The following is a 21,170-nucleotide window of genomic DNA, read 5'->3' on the forward strand; positions in this document are numbered from 1 at the left end:
ACTGTGGCAGGTTTGGGACCGATTCCTCTCTGGGAGTAATTGTGTCACAACCCAATTTTCCAATCTCCCTATTGTTTCTCAGTAGCAGCTCTCTGAGGGGGAACAGAGGCCTCAAATCAGTTTGAGGACCCCTTGCAACAAAGAGTATGGAGCACCTCAATTCTTCACTTTGATCCTGGGAGGCAAAGATAAGACTATTATAACAGAGGTGGAAGGGATGAAGTGCTCTTGGAGTTTTGAGAACCTTTGCTCCTCCGAGTGACCATGAGTTGAGTCACAGGAGTAATAGCTCCTGGACTCTCACCGCCTTATGAAAGAAATATAAATTTCTCATTCTAACGAGTATGCTGAGGATGTCTGTCTTAAAGGGCTATACTAAATGAAAAATCACATGTTCTAATTTGTTACAGCATGTAATTTCTTTTTACTATTATGGCCCTTAAGGTCTATTGTGATATGTCTTAGAAAGTATCCTAGACTGTATTATGATGTTTGCGCTGGTGAATTGCCCTTAGAATACTTAATTGGCATGAGTCTAGTCCCTGCTACTAATAAACCATGAAAACCTTCTGTCCACTAAATCTGTCCTGTGCATAAGAAGAAAAATAATGAAGAAAGAGAACCAAAATAGTTCTTTATAAAGAAGTGATACTTTGTTCCTGTAAATTAGCTGGGATGTGGGTGGGTCTCCATTAGATGACAAAGAGGCCTCTACTGTAATATAAGATATTTCTAAATATCTACTAATTTAGCAAATACTGTTATACTCTTGATTAGAATAAAAGTTTACCTTGGTTGATAGGAAGAGCTGATGCTTCTGGAACAATATTTTTGTGAATAAGTGCTTCTTCAAATGCAATTTTCCCATCTGTATCTACCTCCATCTCCTCTGTGCAAACTGGAGAAATAAACAGCTAAAATAGGGTACTTAAAGGGACAGTCTACACCTTAGTCATTTTAAAGTATAACTTGACATTGACAGTCTGTTGAATCCATTTAGTGATTCTTTTGTAACTAGTGAAGCCTTTAAAAGGAATACTGAACCCAATTTTTTGCTTTTGTGATTCAGATAGAGCATGACATTTTAAGCAACTTTCTAATTTACTCCTAATATCAAATTTTCTTTATTCTCTTGGTATCTTTATTTGAAATGCAAGAATGTAAGTGTAGATGCCAGCCCATTTTTGGTGAACAACCTGGGTTGTCCTTGCTGATTGGTGGATAAATTCATCCACCAATAAAAAATGCTGTCCAGAGTACTAAATAAAAAAAAAAAAAAAAGCTTAGATGCCTTCTTTTTCAAATAAACATAACAAGAGAATGAAGAAAAAATTATAATAGAAGTAAATTAGAAAGTTGCTTAAAATTGCATGCTCTATCTGAATCACGAAAGAAAAAAAAAATTGGGTTCAGTGTCCTTTTAATGCAGCCCAGATCGTGATGTCATCCGTGGGCAGAGCTTGGCAGCCATTTCAAAGTGACTAGAAACAATATTAATTTTAAAATAACTTTTTATACTGTTCCTGCTGCATGATATAGAAAGGGTGCAGGAGGATATTTGCAGCTTAATCTAAACTAAGACTTTAAGATAACTAAGGTGTAGACTGTCCCTTTAATACAGAAAAAGTTAAAAAGACAACATTTTAAATTAAATCCAACCAAACTGCATCAAAAGATATTAAACATTAAAAATTAAATATATATATATAAAGTTTGGGATTGTTTAAATCCAGAGAGTGCATCCTGTTGGTTTTACTGTTGATATTGAAGATTGCACCCTGGTCCTGTAGAGTTTTTATTTGTGAGAGTGAGCCTTCAGGGACATTATAAATAAATATATATATATATATATATTAGTGATGCACCGAAATTTCGGCCACCAAAATTTTCGGCCGAAAATGGCCCTATTCCATTTCGGCCGAAAGAGAGCAAAGCGGCTGAAAATTATTGAGCTTCAACATGCCTCAGCAGAGTCAGCACAAATCATATGTGGATGTGGTGTAAATGCCCCCGCGATATCCGGCGTGTGTGAGAGGAGGGAGAATTGCCTCAGCAGAGTCAGCACAAATCATGTGGACGTGGTGTAAATGCCCCCGCGATATCCGGCGTGTGTGAGAGGAGGGAGGTCTGAGCCATACCCATTAACATCTCTGGAGCCCTGGCGTGTGTGAGAGGAGGGAGGTCTGAGCCATACCCATTAACATCTCTGGAGCCCTTGCGCGTGTGATCCGGCGTGTGTGAGAGGAGGTAGGTCTGAGCCAAAAAGAGGTGGCGTGGAGCAGGCTAAATAAAGCAGAGGACAAACCGCTTGTCCGTAGGCAAAAATCCGCTACTGAGCAATAGTGAAAAACATACTTTATTCCAAAAAATAAAAATTAATTTTTTGGAATAAAGTGTGTTTTTCACTATTGCTCAGTAGCGGCTTTTTTCGCAACCATACCCATTAGCAACTCTGGAGCCCTCGCGCAGCACGTCTATCGCACCGGGAAGTTCATCGGCATCCTGGAACACTCAGTGCGCCTAACGTCTTCTAAGTGTGCATAGTCACATGTTGGTACATGTTACTTATGTTTAGCAGAGGGTGCGTGCACTGGTAAGAAGTAGAAGAAGTGGTAACTTAGGAAGTTAGGAATTAAAATGGCGTTATTTACCGCAGTTCAGTCTATGGATGTAATGCACAGGGGAATCAATGCTCAGAAGTAACAGTAGTCCAGTTTGTGTCTCATTATGGCACACAAATGGGGCTACTGTTACTTCTGAGCTTTGATTCCCTGGCCTGTGCATTACATCCACACTGATAGATTGAAATGTGAGGGAGTCCTTTGATCTTTTATGACACACAAAATCACAAATCATCAAATGTGGGGTGGCTACTACTGTTACTAATAATGATGAATGAGCTTTCCCCTGTGCATTACAGTCATCCATGAACTGATAGACTGAACTGTGAAGGACAGGTGCACCTCTTGCAGACATTCTGGGCATAACTATATTGATTATTAATCTTTTTAATTGCAAAGTGTAAGATCAGCTGCACATTCTCCTTAGTTCTCTACAAGATACACAGGCATTACTCAAAGCTGTCACTTGTGAGGTCTTCTGAAGACAGCTTTGGATCATTGAATCATTCTGGGTAAAATTAATAATTTTACCCAGAATGATCCAAAGCTGCCTTCAGAAGACCTCACAAGTGACAGCTTTGAGTAATGCCTGTGTATCTTGTAGAAAACTAAGGAGAATTTGCAGCTCTACATTTTGCAATTAAAAAGTTTAATAAAACAATAGTTATAACTTACAGTTATGCCAGAAATGTCTGAGTCTGTAAGTAAAATGTCAATTGGACTAAATAAATAATTAAACAAAATAAACAGATGTCATTATTTATTTATTGGCTTGTAGTTTTTAATTTCAGATTCATTAATCTCTAATATTATAAATAAAATTGTAGAAAAAAGTCAAAAAAATATTTCAAAACCATTTTTTTTTTTAAATTTCATTTTCGGTTTTCAGCAAAGTGCATCCTGAATTTTCGGTTTCAGTTAAGAATTTTCATTTCGGTGCATCCCTAATATATATATATAAATTAATATTAATGATATAACTGTAAAGCTTCAGTTTCTACAAAGTAATGGGCACTGCTGGATCCTGTGTCCCCTTATCTATCTCTTCAGCTGAGGACAATTAGAGACAGATATAAAAGAGGCAATAAAAAAAATAATGAAACCTGCAGGGAATATAGGATTGTTAAAGTAACTATAAAAAACACAATTTATTCTAACCTGATAAATTACTTTCTTTCTTGGTTATGATAATCCATGAAAATCCTTACATGTGTGAAATCATCTGTATCACCACTTTAGAAAGAAACAGTTTGAACACAGCCCTGTTTGCACACTCTCTTTTATTGTCCGTCTTATATCTGTCTGCAATAGTCCTCAGCAGAAGAGATAGATTAAGGTAAAACCTAGGTTCCAACATGGTGGCAAACCATTACCAATTGAGAAAAAAACAGAACTTTTTAAAAAAAAAAAACATTTTAAATTAAATGTTTTTTTTGCAAGATGTAGACACACACACACACACACACACACACACACACAGAACTGAGAGTGAGATGAAGCCTTAGCAGCATAATTACTTGAGTCTGATTCTTTAACCTCCATCGCAACACACTGTTCTCCCTGGTCTTCTTCCAGGTCAACATGCTTACACATAGTGCATATATAGTCATCTTTTAAATGATCATCAATATAATCTGTACATTTTTCACAGTCTAGATGAATCCACCTAAAAAATAAAAACCTATATTTTTAAAGATATAAAGAATAATGTAGAAAAGTGACCAAGAGATATCGCCAACACAAAATCACCAAGTATTAAAATACAGAATATGGTAGACATTCCTGCAAACACAAATTTAGGTAGCTTTTCTCAACCTAACACATAAAGTAGGCAGTAAACAGAAAGGCAAAAATGTGAAAAGTTTATAAAAGTATACATGGCTGGAATTAAAATGGAGTAGTAGGCATTAAATACATCACACAAAAAAAATATGACAAGTGCTACATACAATCAAATCAATTTATTGGCTTATTGCCAAAACGAAAGTAAAAAAAAATACACATCCTGTAAAAATATGTTTGAGTTGTTTTTTTAATACATTAAATACCAGAAGCATTCACAAAACATAAATTATGCTTACCTGATAATTTTCTTTTCTTCTGATGAAAAGAGTCCACAGCTGCATTCATTACTTTTAAGAATTAAGAACCTGGCCACCAGGTGGAGGCAAAGACAACCCAGCCAAAAGCTTAAATACTCCTCCCACTTCTCTCATCCCCCAGTCATTCTGCCGAGTAACAAGGAACAGTAGAAGAAATATCAGGGTGAAAAGGTGCCAGAAGAATAACAACGCCCCACATAAAAAACACGGGTGGGAAGCTGTGGACTCTTTCCATCAGAAAAAAAGAAAATTATCAGGTAAGCATAATTAAAGTTTTTCTTCTTAAATAGAAAGAGTCCACAGCTGCATTCATTACTTTTGGGAAAACAATACCCAAGCCACAGAGGACACTGAATGCCAAGATGGGAAGGAACAATAGGCGGCCCATTCTGAGGGAACCAAGCCTGAACCACTACCCAACAAAAACCCTGCTTTGTCCGAAGCCGAGAAAACGTTGAAAAGGAAAAAGCCCCAAGGACACTGACCCGCAGATAGTCCAGAAGCCTAGCTAGAGACCGCAAAATCAGACTCAACTGAGCCAACAGTCCTCCAGGAGACACCGTCGGTACCTCACCACTCACTAACGAAGGGAACACCAGCCTAAACTCCCAAAGTGATAGGGCAAGGAAGAACCGAAGGGAAACCGAAAGGTCACCACAAAATTCATAGAAGGAAAACCCCCAATAGCGAGCCCAGCTCACAAAGACCCAAAATGTGTCCTGACAAAGGAAGGCTACGCCCAGACCAAGCAGACCCAGAGGTTTAGAACCGGGCATTGGAACAGAGAAACTTTTCTCTCAACATCGTGCAAAGTACCGAAAGACAACTGAATACGGAGTCCTCACATTGTCAGAACGTAGAATACTAAAGTATTCCGACACAAAAAATGTGACCCAGACGAAAAACCCTGAGTCAAGAACACACAGCCATCATCAGGATGACACAGAATACTTGCTGAGAAGTAAAAAGCGGCCAGCAAGAGAACAGATTGCAAAAAAAAAACCAACTCACAGAGAGCACACTCTAGGCAATCTAAGCCGCCAGACCTACACATAGGTCTCCAAAAGGGGGAAGCACCTATCCTCAATGAGGCCCACTGCACCCCCAAGAATGAGAAGTTACAACCAGAACTAGAAGGTGGATTGGAACCCTGGACCTTCTGCTTGCAAATCCAGGGAGCTAGCCACTATGCCAACCTAGATCCTGAAGTTGACAACGCATCTCAGAACCCACTCCCAGCCGGGCCAGCCCAAGCATGGGTAGGTCTGAAACAGGGGAACAGAAGAACCCCAACACCAGCTCAAAAACGAGCTGAAGAATGGCCACAGCCAGCCCAACAGAGCATGGGTGCCAACCCGACTCCTTAGGAACAGACGACAAGGCCATAGACCCAAAGGAACATAGTCTCGACATGGAGCCAGCAAGACTCCAGATGGAACGTCACAACCCAGAGAGAATACCCCTCTCTGAAAGGTTAACGCTCAGTTCCAACCTCCTGAATCCATTAGAAGCCCTAAAAAAGGGATCACACCTCCATAAGAATAAGCCCCCACCCTAAGAAAAGGAATGGTGCCAGAAAGGCAGAGCACCTGCCCCCAAGACACGGAGCCACAGGCTAAAGGAGAGAATAAATCTCCAACGCAAATGAACATGGAAGAAATCCCCCTGAAAATGTTGCTTGCTAACACACATCCAATGTGCAATAGTTGTAGCAGTGACACTGCAAACCCATTCCCTTGCAGAGCAGTGAATCCATAAGGTTACCACAGCAAGCTGACCGAGAGAAACCGACCATAAGTCGTAAGTCAAGCCCAGTGAGCATCGGCACTCAGAAAACTTGGCCAACCATGACCAGGTCAAATAGTCAGAATAAAGGTCCTAGCCCAAGTTCCCTGGAACTGGAGAAGCCCGAACCAACCCTAGAGCCTAAAAGTCCGGTAACACCCGCAACGGGATCCACAAGGGAAAACGCTGAGCGAAGCCTCAGCAACCGGAAGCACCAGGGTGAAGATAGGTTGGAGCCCCCAATTGTTTAAACAAACAATAACCGAGAACTTAACACCCCGTCTGATTAAAAAAAACAGACCTACAGGGAGATATCAATGCAATATCCAGATCAACCCGGATAATGAGAATAACTCGCAAGTCCCGACCCAAGGAAGAGACCACCTCTTGCCGAAGTCCAAAGCTCCAAAGGAGCTAAGGCATGAAAAGTCAAACAACGAAACTAGCGCCTATAGACGCTCAAACAGCCACAGGACCACAAGCAAGGGGATACCTCGAGGCCAAAAACACTTGAGCAAGAAGAAATATCTGGGTGAAAAGGTGCCAGAAGAATAATTTATGTTTTTCTTCTTAAAAGTCCACAGCTGCATTCATTACTTTTGGGAAAACAATACCCAAGCTATAGAGGACACAATGCCAAAACGGGAGGGAAGAATAGGCTGCCCATGCTGAGGGTACCAGGCCTGAAACCCATACCCAACGAAAAACCCTGCTTTGTCCGAAGCTGAGAAAACAAATATGGAAAAGGCCCCAAGGACACTGACCTGCAGATAGCCCGGAAGCCTAGCTAGAGACGCTAGAGACCGCAACATCAGACTCAACTGAGCCAACAGTCCTCTAGGAGACATAGTCGCACAACAGTCGGTCCCCTACCACACACGCTTTACTAGCGAAGGGAACCCACGCCAAAACTCCCAAAGGAATAAGGCAAGTAAGAACCAAATGGGAACCGAAAGGTTACCACCACAAACTCCGTAAAAAAAAAAAAACCCATCAAACCAAGCTTGCAAGACCTAAATGGGTCCTGACAACAAGGGGAGGCAATGCCCAATCCAAATAGAAACCACGAGGTTTAGAAACGGTAGCAGAATAGAGAAAAAGGTCTCCCAACATCCTGCAAGGATTGGAACAGCTAGCTAGCACTCGATCAAGGTGCAAACAGCTGTAGCTGATTTCAAAGAGCAACTCTTCACTTGCCAGGCAGCAAGTCAACCAGCGCCTTAGAACAAATGAAAACAGAGACCAAACATCATCTGAACTCAGAACCCTGTGGAATTCAGGCAAAATTATATGTAGCAGACCCAGACGAAGGTAAACACCTGAGTCAAGAATACGCAGCCATCATCAGGTTGACACAGAAGAAATACTCGCTAAAAGCGCCTACCAAAATGTAGAGTGCTAAACCTCCACTACAGAAGGCACACTCTAGGCAACCGAAACTGCCAGACCTACACATAGGTTTCGAAAATAAAAAGGAGAGACCAGCCCAAGCATCCGCAGGTTTGAAACCAGGGGACCAGAAAAACCCCAGGCTCAAACAACAAGCGGCAAAAATGGCACATCCATTACAATAGTGCTTGGGTGCCAACCCGAAATAACACATGGAGACCGTCCACAATGCCGTAGACCTAGAGATCTAGCTAAGGGCCCAACATAGACTCAAGGCAGAGCCAGCAACTCTCCAAATGGACAGAACCACCCAGAGAGCGTACCTCTCTGAAATAGGTTAACTCGTCTGTCCTAACCTCATGAAGCCAGCAGAAGTCCTAAGAAAGGGACCACACTTCACTTCCGAAAGAAGGATATAAGCCCCCCGCCCCAAGACCAAGGTGGGCTGGCAAACGGGCTGGAAGGACAGAGCACCTGTCCCCAGGACACAGCCATAGGCGAACCCCTTTGCTTGCAGAGCAGCGGAGCCATCACACTCTTTCAGCAAGCCGACCAAGGGAAACCGATCAAGGCGAAAGGCAAACCCAGGGGGCATCGGCACCCAGAAAAACCTGGTCAACAGAACTAGTTCAACTAGCCCAACCAAAGGACACCGCTCAAGTTTCCTGGAAATGGGGAACCCTGGACCAGCTCTCATTCCTAACAGTCCGGTACAACCCGCAACAGAAGTCACAAAGGAAACGGTGAGAAAAACCTCAGCTACCGGAAGAACCAGAGTGAGGAGAAGTCCGAGCCCCCAAATAAACAAGAACCCAGAAACTGAAATCCCCCATCTGATATAAAAATCAGACCCCCGGGAGATACCATACAATGTCCAATGTAAAATGAACAACGGGAAAAACTCACAAGTTCCGACCAGAAGACGAGACTACCCCTTGCTGGAGTCCAATGCTCCAAGGAACTAAAAAAGCAAGACCGAACAAGATCACTAGAGCCCTAGGCGCAATAGCCACACTACTGCCAAGAACAAGGGGATACCTCGAGGACAAAGTCACTCGAACAAGCTAGTCTCCACCTCACCCCCCAAAAAAAATCAGAGGAGAAGATGAAATTAAGGATGCGGAGCATCCCCCAGCTCCAGGGAAGAAACCCTAAACAGAGCTCAAAAAGACCACACTGCCCATGTCCCTACAAAGGAACCAACTCCCGAAGGGAATCAGGTCTCCCTAAGGAACCCGAGGAACGGATAAAGTCTGAAAGGTCTCAAGGAGAGAACCACAGTAGGAACAAGTCCAAGGACAATTCCAGAGCCTCAGAAGGCCAAGCCACTCAAAACTGTAAGGAGGCGCTAAGCCCCCAATCCTCCCAAGAGAGGAAAGAAACTCAAGGCCCCGAGGAAATTGGAGCAAAGAGAGTGACGCAGCGGTACTCCACTCACCCGGTCACCATATTGAATGCTGAATACGGACTGACACAATCCTCCCAGCCATATGGATCCTTTTAGAGTGTCTAAGAAAAACAAGAAAACCCACAAATAATGCGAGCGCCCCACCGGACCAGCCAGGAAGAACAGGCGCCACATGTCTAAATAAGCCACAGGACAGAAGATCTGAATCCTAGCAGGACCAGCCACAGCTGGGGTCATAACTGTCAAGTTGGCTAAATCCTCCCTCAGAGGGGGAAGGTAAAACAGACAAACCTAGGACCAAAGTGTCCCTTAAACTTCCTAAGAAGCAACCAGAGAGAATCGATACCAGAAGTTCCCGAAGGAAACACATAATCGAAAGTAAAAGACATCCTAACCGAATAAAAGAAAATATAAGGCAACCCGTAGGTTAACGCCCATGAAAAAAACAGGCATAACCACAGGACCAGCCAAATGGAACCCTGATCTTCCAACCAAAAACTGGGAAAGATCTCAAATTATCAGACAATTTGGAAATTACACCATTCCCTCATGTCTAATGAGGTGAGCCATTCAAAGTAGAAGACTGCGGACTCCCGTATCCGTTAAGGATAGGAACCTCTAATAACTCAAAGACATGAAAAAACTAAATTTATGCTTACCTGATACATTTCGTTCTTTTGCGATGTACCGAGTCCACAGATTCATCCTTACCTGTGGGATATTATCCTTCCTAACAGGAAGTGGCAAAGAAAGCACCACAGCAGAGTTGTCTATATAGTTCCCCCCTTAACTCCACCCCCCAGTCATTCGACCAAAGGCCAAGGAAGAAAAAGGAGAAACTATAAGGTGCAGAGGTGACTGAAGTTTTTAACAAAAAATACCACCTTGTCTAGACAGGGCGGGCCGTGGACTCGGTACATCGCAAAAGAAAGAAATTGATCAGGTAAGCATAAATTTTGTTTTCTTTTGCATGATGTACCGAGTCCACGGATTCATCCTTACTTGTGGGATACCAATACCAAAGCTTTAGGACACGGATGAAGGGAGGGACAAGACAGGAACCTAAACAGAAGGCATCACTGCTTGCAAAACCTTTCTCCCCAAAACAGCCTCCGAAGAAGCAAAAGTATCAAATTTGTAAAATTTTGAAAAGGTATGGAGCGAAGACCAAGTCGCAGCCTTACAAATCCGTTCAACAAAAGCATCATTTTTAAAAGCCCATGTAGAAGCTACCGCTCTAGTAGAATTAGCTGTAATCCTTTCAGGAGGCTGCTGTCCAGCAGTCTCATAAGCCAAACGGATTATGCTTTTCAGCCAAAAGGAAAGAGAAGTCGCCGAAGCCTTTTGACCCCTACGCTTTCCAGAATAGACAACAAAGAAGATGTTTGACGAAAATCTTTGGTTGCTTGCAAATAAAATTTCAAAGCACGAAACACGTCCAAGTTGTGCAACAGACGTTCCTTCAAAGAAGGAGGAGGATTAGGACACAGAGAAGGAACAACAATTTCCTGATTGATATTCCTGTTAGTAACAACCTTAGGTAGGAACCCAGGCTTGGTACGCAAAACTACCTTATCAGCATGGAAAACAAGATAAGGCGAATCACATTGTAAAGCAGATAGTTCAGAAACTCTTCGAGCTGAAGAGATAGCAACTAGGAACAAAACTTTCCAAGATAGAAGCTTAATATCTATGGAATGCATAGGTTCAAACGGAACCCCTTGAAGAACCTTAAGAACTAAATTCAAAGTCCATGGCGGAGCAACAGGTTTAAACACAGGCTTAATTCTAGCTAAAGCCTGACAAAAAGCCTGAACGTCTGGAACATCTGCCAGACGCTTGTGCAACAGAATAGACAGAGCAGATATCTGTCCTTTTAGGGAACTAGGTGACAATCCTTCCTCCAAACCCTCTTGGAGAAAAGACAAAATCCTAGGAATCCTGATTTTACTCCAGGAGTATCTTTTGGATTTGCACCAAAAAGGATATTTACGCCATATCTTATGATAAATTTTCCTGGTAACAGGCTTTCGAGCCTGAATCAAGGTATCTATGATCGACTCAGAGAAACCGCGTTTGATAGAATCAAGCGTTCAATCTCCAAGCAGTCAGTTGCAGAGAAATTAGATTTGGATGCTGGAATGGACCTTGAATGAGAAGGTCCCGTCTCAGTGGGAGAGTCCATGGTGGCAGAGATGACATGTCCACTAGGTCTGCATACCAAGTCCTGCATGGCAACGCAGGAGCTATCAAGATCACCAAAGCTCTATCCTGTTTGATTCTGGCAAACAAACGAGGAAGGAGAGGAAATGGTGGAAACACATAAGCCAGGTTGAACGGCCAGGGTACTGCTAGAGCATCTATCAGTATTGCCTGAGGATCCCTTGACCTGGATCCGTAACGAGGAAGTTTGGCGTTCTGACGAGACGCTTCAGATCCAATTCTGGTGTGACCCATAGCCAAACCAGTTGAGCAAACACCTCCGGATGGAGTTCCCACTGCCCCGGATGAAAAGTCTGACAACTTAGAAAATCTGCCTCCCAGTTCTCTACCCCTGGGATATAGATCGCTGACAGATGGCAAGAGTGATCCTCTGCCCATTGGATTATCCTTGAGACCTCTTTCATTGCCAAGGAACTCTTTGTTCCGCCCTGATGATTGATATAAGCCACAGTCGTGATGTTGTCCGACTGAAACCTGATGAATCTGGCCGAAGCCAGCTTAGGCTATGCCTGGAGAGCATTGAATATCGCTCTTAATTCCAGAATATTTATCGTAGGAGAGCCTCCTCCCGAGTCCACAAACCCTGTGCTTTCAGGGAATTCCAGACTGCACCCCAGCCCAGAAGGCTGGCGTCTGTCGTCACTATAACCCAATCTGGCTTGCGGAAACACATTCCCTGGGACAGATGATCCTGTGACAACCACCAAAGAAAAGAGTCTCTGGTCACTTGATCCAGATTTGTCTGAGGAGATAAATCTGCATAATCCCCATTCCACTGATTGAGCATGCATAGTTGCAGTGGTCTGAGATGCAAGCGAGCAAACGGAACTATGTCCATTGCCGCTACCATTAGACCGATGACCTCCATACACTGAGCCACTGACTGCAGAGGAATGGAATGAAGAGCTCGGCAGGTGGACAAAATCTTTGATTTCCTGACCTCCGTCAGAAATATTTTCATGTCCACCGAGTCTATCAGAGTCCCTAGAAATGAAACCCTTGTGAGGGGGGAAAGAGAACTCTTTTTTACGTTCACCTTCCACCCGTGAGATCTTAGAAAAGCCAACACTAAGTCCGTGTGGGACTTGGCTAGTTGGAAAGTCGACGCTTGAATTAGAATGTCGTCTAGATAAGGCGCCACTGCTATGCCCCACGGCCTTAAAACCGCCAGAAGGGACCCTAGCACCTTTGTGAAGATATGTGGCGCCGTGGCCAACCCGAAGGGAAGAGCCACAAACTGATAATGCTTGTCCAGAAAGGCGAACCTGAGGAACTGGTGATGATCTTTGTGGATAGGAATGTGTAGATATGCATCCTTTAAGTCCACGGTAGCCATATATTGACCCTCCTGGATCAATGGTAAGATAGTCCGAATGGTCTCAATCTTGAAAGATGGGACTCTTAGGAATTGGTTTAGGATCTTGAGATCTAGAATTGGTCTGAAAGTTCCCTCTTTCTTGGGAACCACAAACAGATTGGAGTAGAACCGCTGCCCCTGCTCTGCTTTTGGGACTGGGCAGATCACTCCCATGGTAAAAAGGTCTTCTACACAGCATAAGAACGCCTCTCTTTTTGTCGGGTTTACAGACAATTGAGAAAGATGGAACCTCCCCCTTGGAGGAGAATCCTTGAAATCTAGAAGGTATGCCTGGGTTACAATTTCTACTGCCCAGGAATCCTGAACATCTCTTGCCCAGGCCTGAGCAAAGAGAGAGAGAGTCTGCCCCCTACTAGATCCAGTCCCGGATCGGGGGCTATCCCTTCATGGTGTCTTAGTGGCAGCAGCAGGCTTTTTGGCCTGTTTACCCTTGTTCCAAGCCTGATTAGGTCTCCAGGTTAGCTTGGATTGAGCAAAGTTCCCCTCTTGCTTTGCAGCAGGGGAAGAAGAAGCGGGACCACCCTTGAAGTTTCGAAAGGAACGAAAAAATTTTTTTTTCGTCCTTGTCTTATTTGACTTATCTTGATGGAGGGCATGACCATTCCCTCCAGTGATGTCTGAAATTATCTCTTTCAGAGCAGGCCCGAAGAGGGTCTTACCTTTGAAAGGGATGGTCAAAAGCTTAGATTTAGATGACACATCAGCCGACCAGGACTTAAGCCATAACGCTCTACGCGCTAAAATGGCAAAACCTGAATTCTTTGCCGCTAATTTAGCAAGATGAAAAGCAGCGTCTGTAACAAAAGAATTAGCTAACTTAAGAGCCTTAATTCTGTCCAGAATATCATCTAGTGGGGTCTCCATCTGAAGAGCCTCTTCTAGAGAGTCAAACCAAAAGGCAGCTGCAGTGGTTACAGGAACAATGCACGCAATAGGTTGAAGAAGAAAACCTTGATGAACAAAAATTTTCTTTAGGAGAAGCTCTAATTTTTTATCCATAGGATCAATGAAAGCACAACTGTCTTCAATAGGTATAGTTGTACGCTTAGCTAGAGTAGAAATAGCTCCCTCCACCTTAGGGACCGTCTGCCATGAGTCCTTTATGGTGTCAGATATGGGAAACATTTTCTTAAAAACAGGAGGGGGAGCGAAGGGAATACCTGGTCTATCCCACTCCTTAGTAACAATGTCCGAAATCCTCTTAGGGACCGGAAAAACATCAGTGTAAACAGGAACCTCTAAATATTTGTCCATTTTACACAATTTCTCTGGAACTACAATAGGGTCACAATCATCCAGAGTCGCTAAAACCTCCCTGAGCAATAAGCGGAGGTGCTCTAGCTTAAATTTAAATGCCGTCATATCTGAATCTGTCTGAGGGAACATCTTTCCTGAATCTGAAATCTCTCCCTCAGATAGCAAATCCCTCATCCCTACCTCAGAACATTGTGAGGGAATATCGGATACGGCTACTAAAGCGTCAGAAGGCTCAGCATTTGTTCTTAACCCAGAGCTACTGCGCTTCCCTTGCAACCCTGGCAATTTATTTAAAACCTCTGAGGGTAGTATTTATAACTGAGGCCATATCTTGCAAGGTGAAAAATTTAGACGCACTAGAAGTACTTCGCGTCGCTTGTGCAGGCGTTACTGGTTGTAACACTTGGGGAGAACTAGATGGCAAAACCTGATTTCCTTCTGTCTGAGAATCATCTAATGCCAAACCCTTATAAGTCAAAATATGCTGTTTGCAATTTATAGACATATCAGTACAAGTGGGACACATTCTGAGAGGGGGTTCCACAATGGCTTCTAAACAAATTGAGCAATGAGTTTCCTCAATGTCAGACATGTTGAACAGGCTAGTAATGAGACAAGCAAGCTTGGAAAACACTTTATTTAATGGAAAAAACACAATTTTCAAAAACGGTACTGTGCCTTTAAGAGAAAAAAAGGTATACGCAAACTGCAAAACTGCTTAAAATTACTCCAAACTTTCCAAAATTTTTACAGTATACCTCTCAAGCTTTAGTAAGATTGCACCACAAATATTAAGGTAATTAACCCTTAAATGAGAAAACCGGATCAAAAAGTGTTAAAAACCTGGTAAAACCCTTGTCAGTACCCTGCCACAGCTCTGCTGTGGCACCTACCTGCCCTCAAAGATCAAGAATGTGGAAAGAAAGCTTCGATTAGGCCCTTAGAAGTGCTCCAGGACCCTTCTGTTGTAGCTTGCTGCTTGCCTATTTTCGCGCAACTGAAGTGCGAAAATAGGCCCCGCCCCTCACAAATTTACAAAACGAACTTTGAGCCATGTGGGTTATAAAAAAGCCCAAATAAGCCAAGTGAACCCTCCAAACAGAAGTCCCAAATAAAATAAACACAGTACTCCCAGACACACAAACATTTGTTTCAATATAACATATAAACTGAGTTCCCATAAGATTAGCCCTATATGCAAGCTAGTAATACCCCTTCTAATACTAGGATTACTGCTTACCCTTCCCCTAATGGGGATAATGTCAGCCTTTCTGTAGTTATCCAAGTTTCTGCAGAAAAAAGGACTGAACATACCTCATTGCTGTAAGAATGCAAGAAACCGTTCCTCACACTGAAGTTTTCCTGTACTCCTCAGCTTCTGTGGGAACAGCAGTGGACTTTAGTTACAAATGCTAAGATCATCATCCTCCAGGCAGAAATCTTCATCTATGTCCTGCCTAAGAGCAAATAGTACAACACCGGTACCATTTAAAAATAACAAACTCTTGATTGTAGATAAAATAAAACTAACAGTTTAACACCTCTTTCACTTTACCCTTCCTGCTTAGAGCCGGCAAAGAGAATGACTGGAGGGTGGTGTTAAGGGGGGAACTATATAGACAGCTCTGCTGTGGTGCTCTCTTTGCCACTTCCTGTTAGGAAGGATAATATCCCACAAGTAAGGATGAATCCGTGGACTCGGTACATCATGCAAAAGAAATATATGCAAGGAGCATATAAATAGGGTGCGCCTGGAAAAAGAGGATTCAATGCACGAAATGTGAAACTAAAAAATAATAAATATAGTGAAAATACAATATGTCAAAAATCGTACTGCCAAATAGAAATACACTGTGCAAAAAATACAAATAAGAGAAACGATACAATTATGCAAAAACAATGTAACCAATAATACAACCTGGATGCACTGTGTATGTGATTAAGTGCTAATCAGAAATTGTTCGAAAAATAATATATGTGGACATCCACAATAGGTGAAAATGTTCAAAGTAAGGCAGCTCCTCTTGAAACCGGTGGTGGATCGGGAAATCTAAGAAGTGAAGACAAAAACAAGAGAGCGCTCTCTTGTTTTTGTCTTCACAACTCAAAGATATGTCTGAGTAAAACGTGAAGATGCACTATTCTGTAACGAAAGACACACACTCAGGGACAGGTACACCCACAGGGAACTGTATAGGCCCACCCAAAGCCGGTAGACCCGGGACGATCGGGCACGAGCACAAACGCAAATAAACGTCTGGACTTTGCAGATGCATAATCGCCAAAAATATGTGAAAGTGAAAACAAGCCGCCCTGTAAGGAGGGATAAACATAACCTGGGTTACCCACATGTGTAGTAGGAGGGAGCGGTAGGGAACTCGCCTCTCGGAGGACAAAACTCCCAGAGGCGGATGGCTCAGCAGACCCCTGATTCTCAGAGCCAGAGGAACAGGGCACACTAATACAGCATATCGAACACAACTGATTGACCTGTGTCAACGGGGCCAATTTGCATTCCTCACAAGTCGAATCTGAAATTTGAACAGTCTCAGCATCGGAATCCTCCATAACTAGATAAAGAATATAATAATATGGACCAAGAAAAAACTTAATCGGCACCTGACACCCACAATGGCTGGGGCACTCACCACCTCCTAGAACCAGACACAAGCAGACTCTAATTTTTCAGTCGATACACGGTCAGGAATGAGAAAATGGAAGACCAGAACGTAAACACGTCCAGTCAAAAGGTGAACCATACAGTCCAAAAAAAAAAAAGCGCGCCCAACCATAAGGTTGCGTCACTTCCAAAGGCCTTTATGTTCTAAGCCAAGAGCCCAGTTAACACTACACATAAGCAGGTTGAATCACAAAAACATGATTAAAAAAACCCTGTTTAATAATCCTCCTTGGGAGATATTAACCGTCTAATCCAAGATACCAAAGGAGCCTCACTGAGGCCCTATAAATATACTTAATAAGTCCTGCAAGATAGTTCCTTACGGAAAACAAATAAGTTACAGTACATTGAAAATGAAACAATCTTACCAGAATCTACGCCGTGGAACAAGAACACGGCCCTTCAAGTGTGACAAATAGAAGCAGCGCCTCCACCATTGAATTGAGAGAAGAAAGCAGGCAGCAAAGCGAAGTTAGACAACGCTGATTGCTTGTGGAGCTGTTAATATGAGTCGGGATGGTTTCACAGAAAGACTCTCCCTGCATCTCCGGACTCTAACTTTCATCCAGGCTCTCACTGAGATACTGATAGAATTACTTAAAACTCCCGTCCCATGTCGAAAAGTACTATCCCTCCATAAGAGACAAAACACTTCTCTGCCAACCTCCTGGGACGAAAGGCAAAGAATGACTGGGGGATGAGGGAAGTGGGAGGAGTATTTAAGCCTTTGGCTGGGGTGTCTTTGCCTTCTCCTGGCGGCCAGGTTCTTATTTCCCAAAAGTAATAAAATGCAGCTATGGACTCTTTCCATTTAGGAAGAAAAACCTTTTTTTTCCTTTTTTTTTTTAAATTAACAGTGGATACGTTTATCAGTCTTTAAGCTATGTATTTGACATGGGGGGGGGGGGGGGGAAACGTATTAGCAGGGCAAGTTATACTATCTTCTTGGTTGTCACAGAAATATTTAACTATATAACTTACAGACTATAGTAAAAGACCTATTTTCTATATACTGTCGGTAAATATACTTCTACACTTTTATTTCAAAAATAGGAGTTTTACTGTCCATTTATCCATAACATAAAAAAACTAAGTATTTATGCCTAATTAATGCAAGATTAACAAAATGTAACACATTCTAACTCAATCCAACTCCAAGTTTTATTGTACACGTTTTAACCATCAATGTTTACCTTTTACATAGTTGACAATGCAACATATCTTTCTGCAGGTCTGGCTCAAAGGACTTTTCACAAAAGGGACAAGGTAAGTTATCTTGCTGTTGGAAGCAGTTGTCACATATTAAACAGTTGAGGTGCCAAAGGCTGCTGGTTCGCGTCCCACATTCTGCACAAATTCTGCAGTTCTAAAAAAAAAAAAAAGGATGCTAAAAGTCCAGTAAATCATGTACCAAAATAAACTTTTTAATCCATCTTCAGTAAGCATTTAAAAAGTACAAGGTAGAATTGGGTACAATGACCATGAAATAAACTTGATACAGTACGTTTAGTGATTTGGAGAAAACAGCTGATGTAACTTTAAAAGATCACTTTAACTACTAAAATATTACACCTTTCCTCTTGTGCCCTAGGAACTGATCAGGTTAATGTTTCTGACAATTCACTTTGTGTGGAGATACACAAATTGGATTGCTTTGCAAAATGAAAAAAAGGAAAAATCTCCTGCAGGCAATTTAGCTCTGTTCTTTGCTTCCAAAAGCCCTTTGCTTACAGACAGTCAGAGGGCATACAATGAAAAGGGACAAAATATATTGCAGAATACAACACTTGGAAATCATCAATCAAAACTAAATCCAAAATACAAGAACAAGCATATGTATATCTTATCAGATGAGAAGAGTACAATGCAATGCAGATGTTGGGTGGGAAAGATTTAAAACAGAATAAACTGCAAAACAAATATTGATGGAAACCGAAAATAAAATACTTCTTTATAACTTTTTTAATGTAAAACAGTGGAATCAAAAGCTACTGTAGTGAAAAATCTTGTTAAAATTCAGTGGAAGCAGACCGTGGATATCTAGCTTGTATTAGAAATGAAATTAGCAGTCTACCATACTGCCACCTGACAAAGCTTTGTACCTATATAATTCCTGTACTGTCTCATATGGTAGTAACCTGTACTTCCAAATACAAGACGTAAAACATGGCAGAAAAAAAATGCAATTCAAGAAAATCAAAGGACATTAATTTATAATGGGTTGTATTATATTATCCACGTTAAACAAATCACCAATTTGAATATGCTGAAGATGTAAATGTTTTCCTTGACAGAATAAGGTGCTGGAATAACCAACTTCTGTCAACCATTCAGGAAAGAATCTGCTAACCTTAGCTTATAAAAATAAATTGGGATGGAATACTGATCCCTGACATAGAATTCATGGAAATTCTAGGATCATATAAAGTGGTTTCTATAGATATTAGTCTGACTAAAGGATACTAGTACGTTCTGTTGGCAAAAAAGAAAAAGTCCAATATGGCTGACTCCACTTCCTGCATGATCAGCTCACATTAGTGGTGGCAGCAGATCAAAAGAACCTTGCTTCTAAAGTGCCCCTGAGCCCCTGTTCTTGGACACCATGTGGTAAGTTATTTATGGTACTTGCTGAGGTTCTGCAGCTTGCTGAATAAAGCTACAAGTGACACCTGACAGCCATTTACCACCATCAATGTCCATTGGTATGCCTATCTTTGTATAACTACAACTACTAGGAATACACTTTGTCAAATGAGTTCCCTCAACTGTGTATAGAGCAATTTCATCTTAAAATCTGAATGATGCAGGGAGGGAAATGAGAAGAGAGAGGGAGGGAAATGAGAAGAGAGGGGAAAAAAAAAGGTCTGTACTTTGAATTGCTATGGTAAATGAAACTCACCTTACATTTCCAGCCATTTGTTGGTACAGAGTCCATAACAGGCTGTAGACAAAACGTATGATAGCCTTTATCGCATGTATCACATACAAGCATCTGGTTGTCATCTCCAGAGTGTCTATAAAGGAAAAGCACCAGTTTAAATTAAATGATTCAGCCCATTTAAAATTAAAATGAATCTGTTTTAATAATTTTTTCTAACATACATAGCAGCAAAACAAAACATGTGATTATCCAAATGAGTAACATAATCATTACAAATCAGACTGAATCCAGACAGATGCCCACTTGATGGCAAGTGTGATTAGTTTATATGCAATTTAAGATTTTGTTGAATATATTTGCATCCAGACATATGTCCACTTGGTTGCAAGAATATATTCTATAAAATCTTATACTGGAGAATAAAAGGAATTACTTAGAGTAATTTAAGTTTCATTATAGAATTAGCTTGATCCCATTCTGTATTTGCACATAACGGCTCCCCCTGAGGCCTCAAGCTTTGAAAACCCCATCATGTCTATCTAATCAGTTCTATAACAGTCAGAAGGCAAACAATAAGTATTAAACACCATTAAAAGCACATTACATGGATATGAAATAGTGCTCCTAAAAACAAATATGCAAAATCAAAGTAAAAAATAAATAAATTACTTGTTATCTTGCAAAATTAGCACTCTCTCAATAAAGCCACTACCTTCAGGGAAATGAGGGAGTGGATATGTTGGTAACTTAAGTTACATACTGTTCTCTTCTGGGGATGGGCAAAACTGAAATTCTGTTTCTTTAGTATTTACTGAATAGTAAGCCTGGTTGATGTTTGGAGAGTGCAAAATCCTGATACATTGCAATATACGTGTGAGTCCAAAGCCCACAGAACTTTTTCGCGAATCGATATTTTTCTGGTCTCAGAAGCTGTATCCATCTGGAAGCTGGAGTCGGAAATCCAGCAGATCGTGATATCGGATCATGCAATAATATCTTTGTCATTTCCTCCTTGTGGAAAGCGTAACTCTAATAAGACAGTGTTTTCATTTCCTAGGCACCTTCACACGGAATCAAGATTTTGTTCTTGGATTCGACAAAAAACATAATTTATGCTTACCTGATAAATTTATTTCTCTTGTAGTGTATCCAGTCCACGGATCATCCATTACTTATGGGATATTCTCCTTCCCAACAGGCCATATCCAGTCATTCGACTGAAACAAACAGAGAAAGGAGAAACCATAGGGTACAGTGGTGACTGTAGTTTAATTAAATTTTAGACCTGCCTTAAAATGACAGGGCGGGCCGTGGACTGGATACACTACAAGAGAAATAAATTTATCAGGTAAGCATAAATTATGTTTTCTCTTGTTAAGTGTATCCAGTCCACGGATCATCCATTACTTATGGGATACCAATACCAAAGCTAAAGTACACGGATGA

The 21,170-nt window shown here is 41.7% G+C and overlaps 1 protein-coding gene across 1 annotated transcript; it reads right to left on the reverse strand.

Moving 5' to 3' along the window:
• Window positions 1-357: 357 nt before the first annotated feature.
• Window positions 358-19,857, reverse strand: LOC128643624 (histone-lysine N-methyltransferase 2C; the record flags this gene model as incomplete). Its single annotated transcript, XM_053696458.1, has 4 exons — window positions 358-898; window positions 4,139-4,287; window positions 18,037-18,209; window positions 19,743-19,857. Coding segments are annotated over 4 exons (562 nt in total), but the record flags the coding sequence as incomplete, so codon positions are not given.
• Window positions 19,858-21,170: the final 1,313 nt, after the last annotated feature.

This window comes from Bombina bombina, unplaced genomic scaffold (assembly GCF_027579735.1).
Source record: "Bombina bombina isolate aBomBom1 unplaced genomic scaffold, aBomBom1.pri scaffold_2292, whole genome shotgun sequence".
Classification (NCBI taxonomy): Eukaryota; Metazoa; Chordata; class Amphibia; order Anura; family Bombinatoridae; genus Bombina; species Bombina bombina.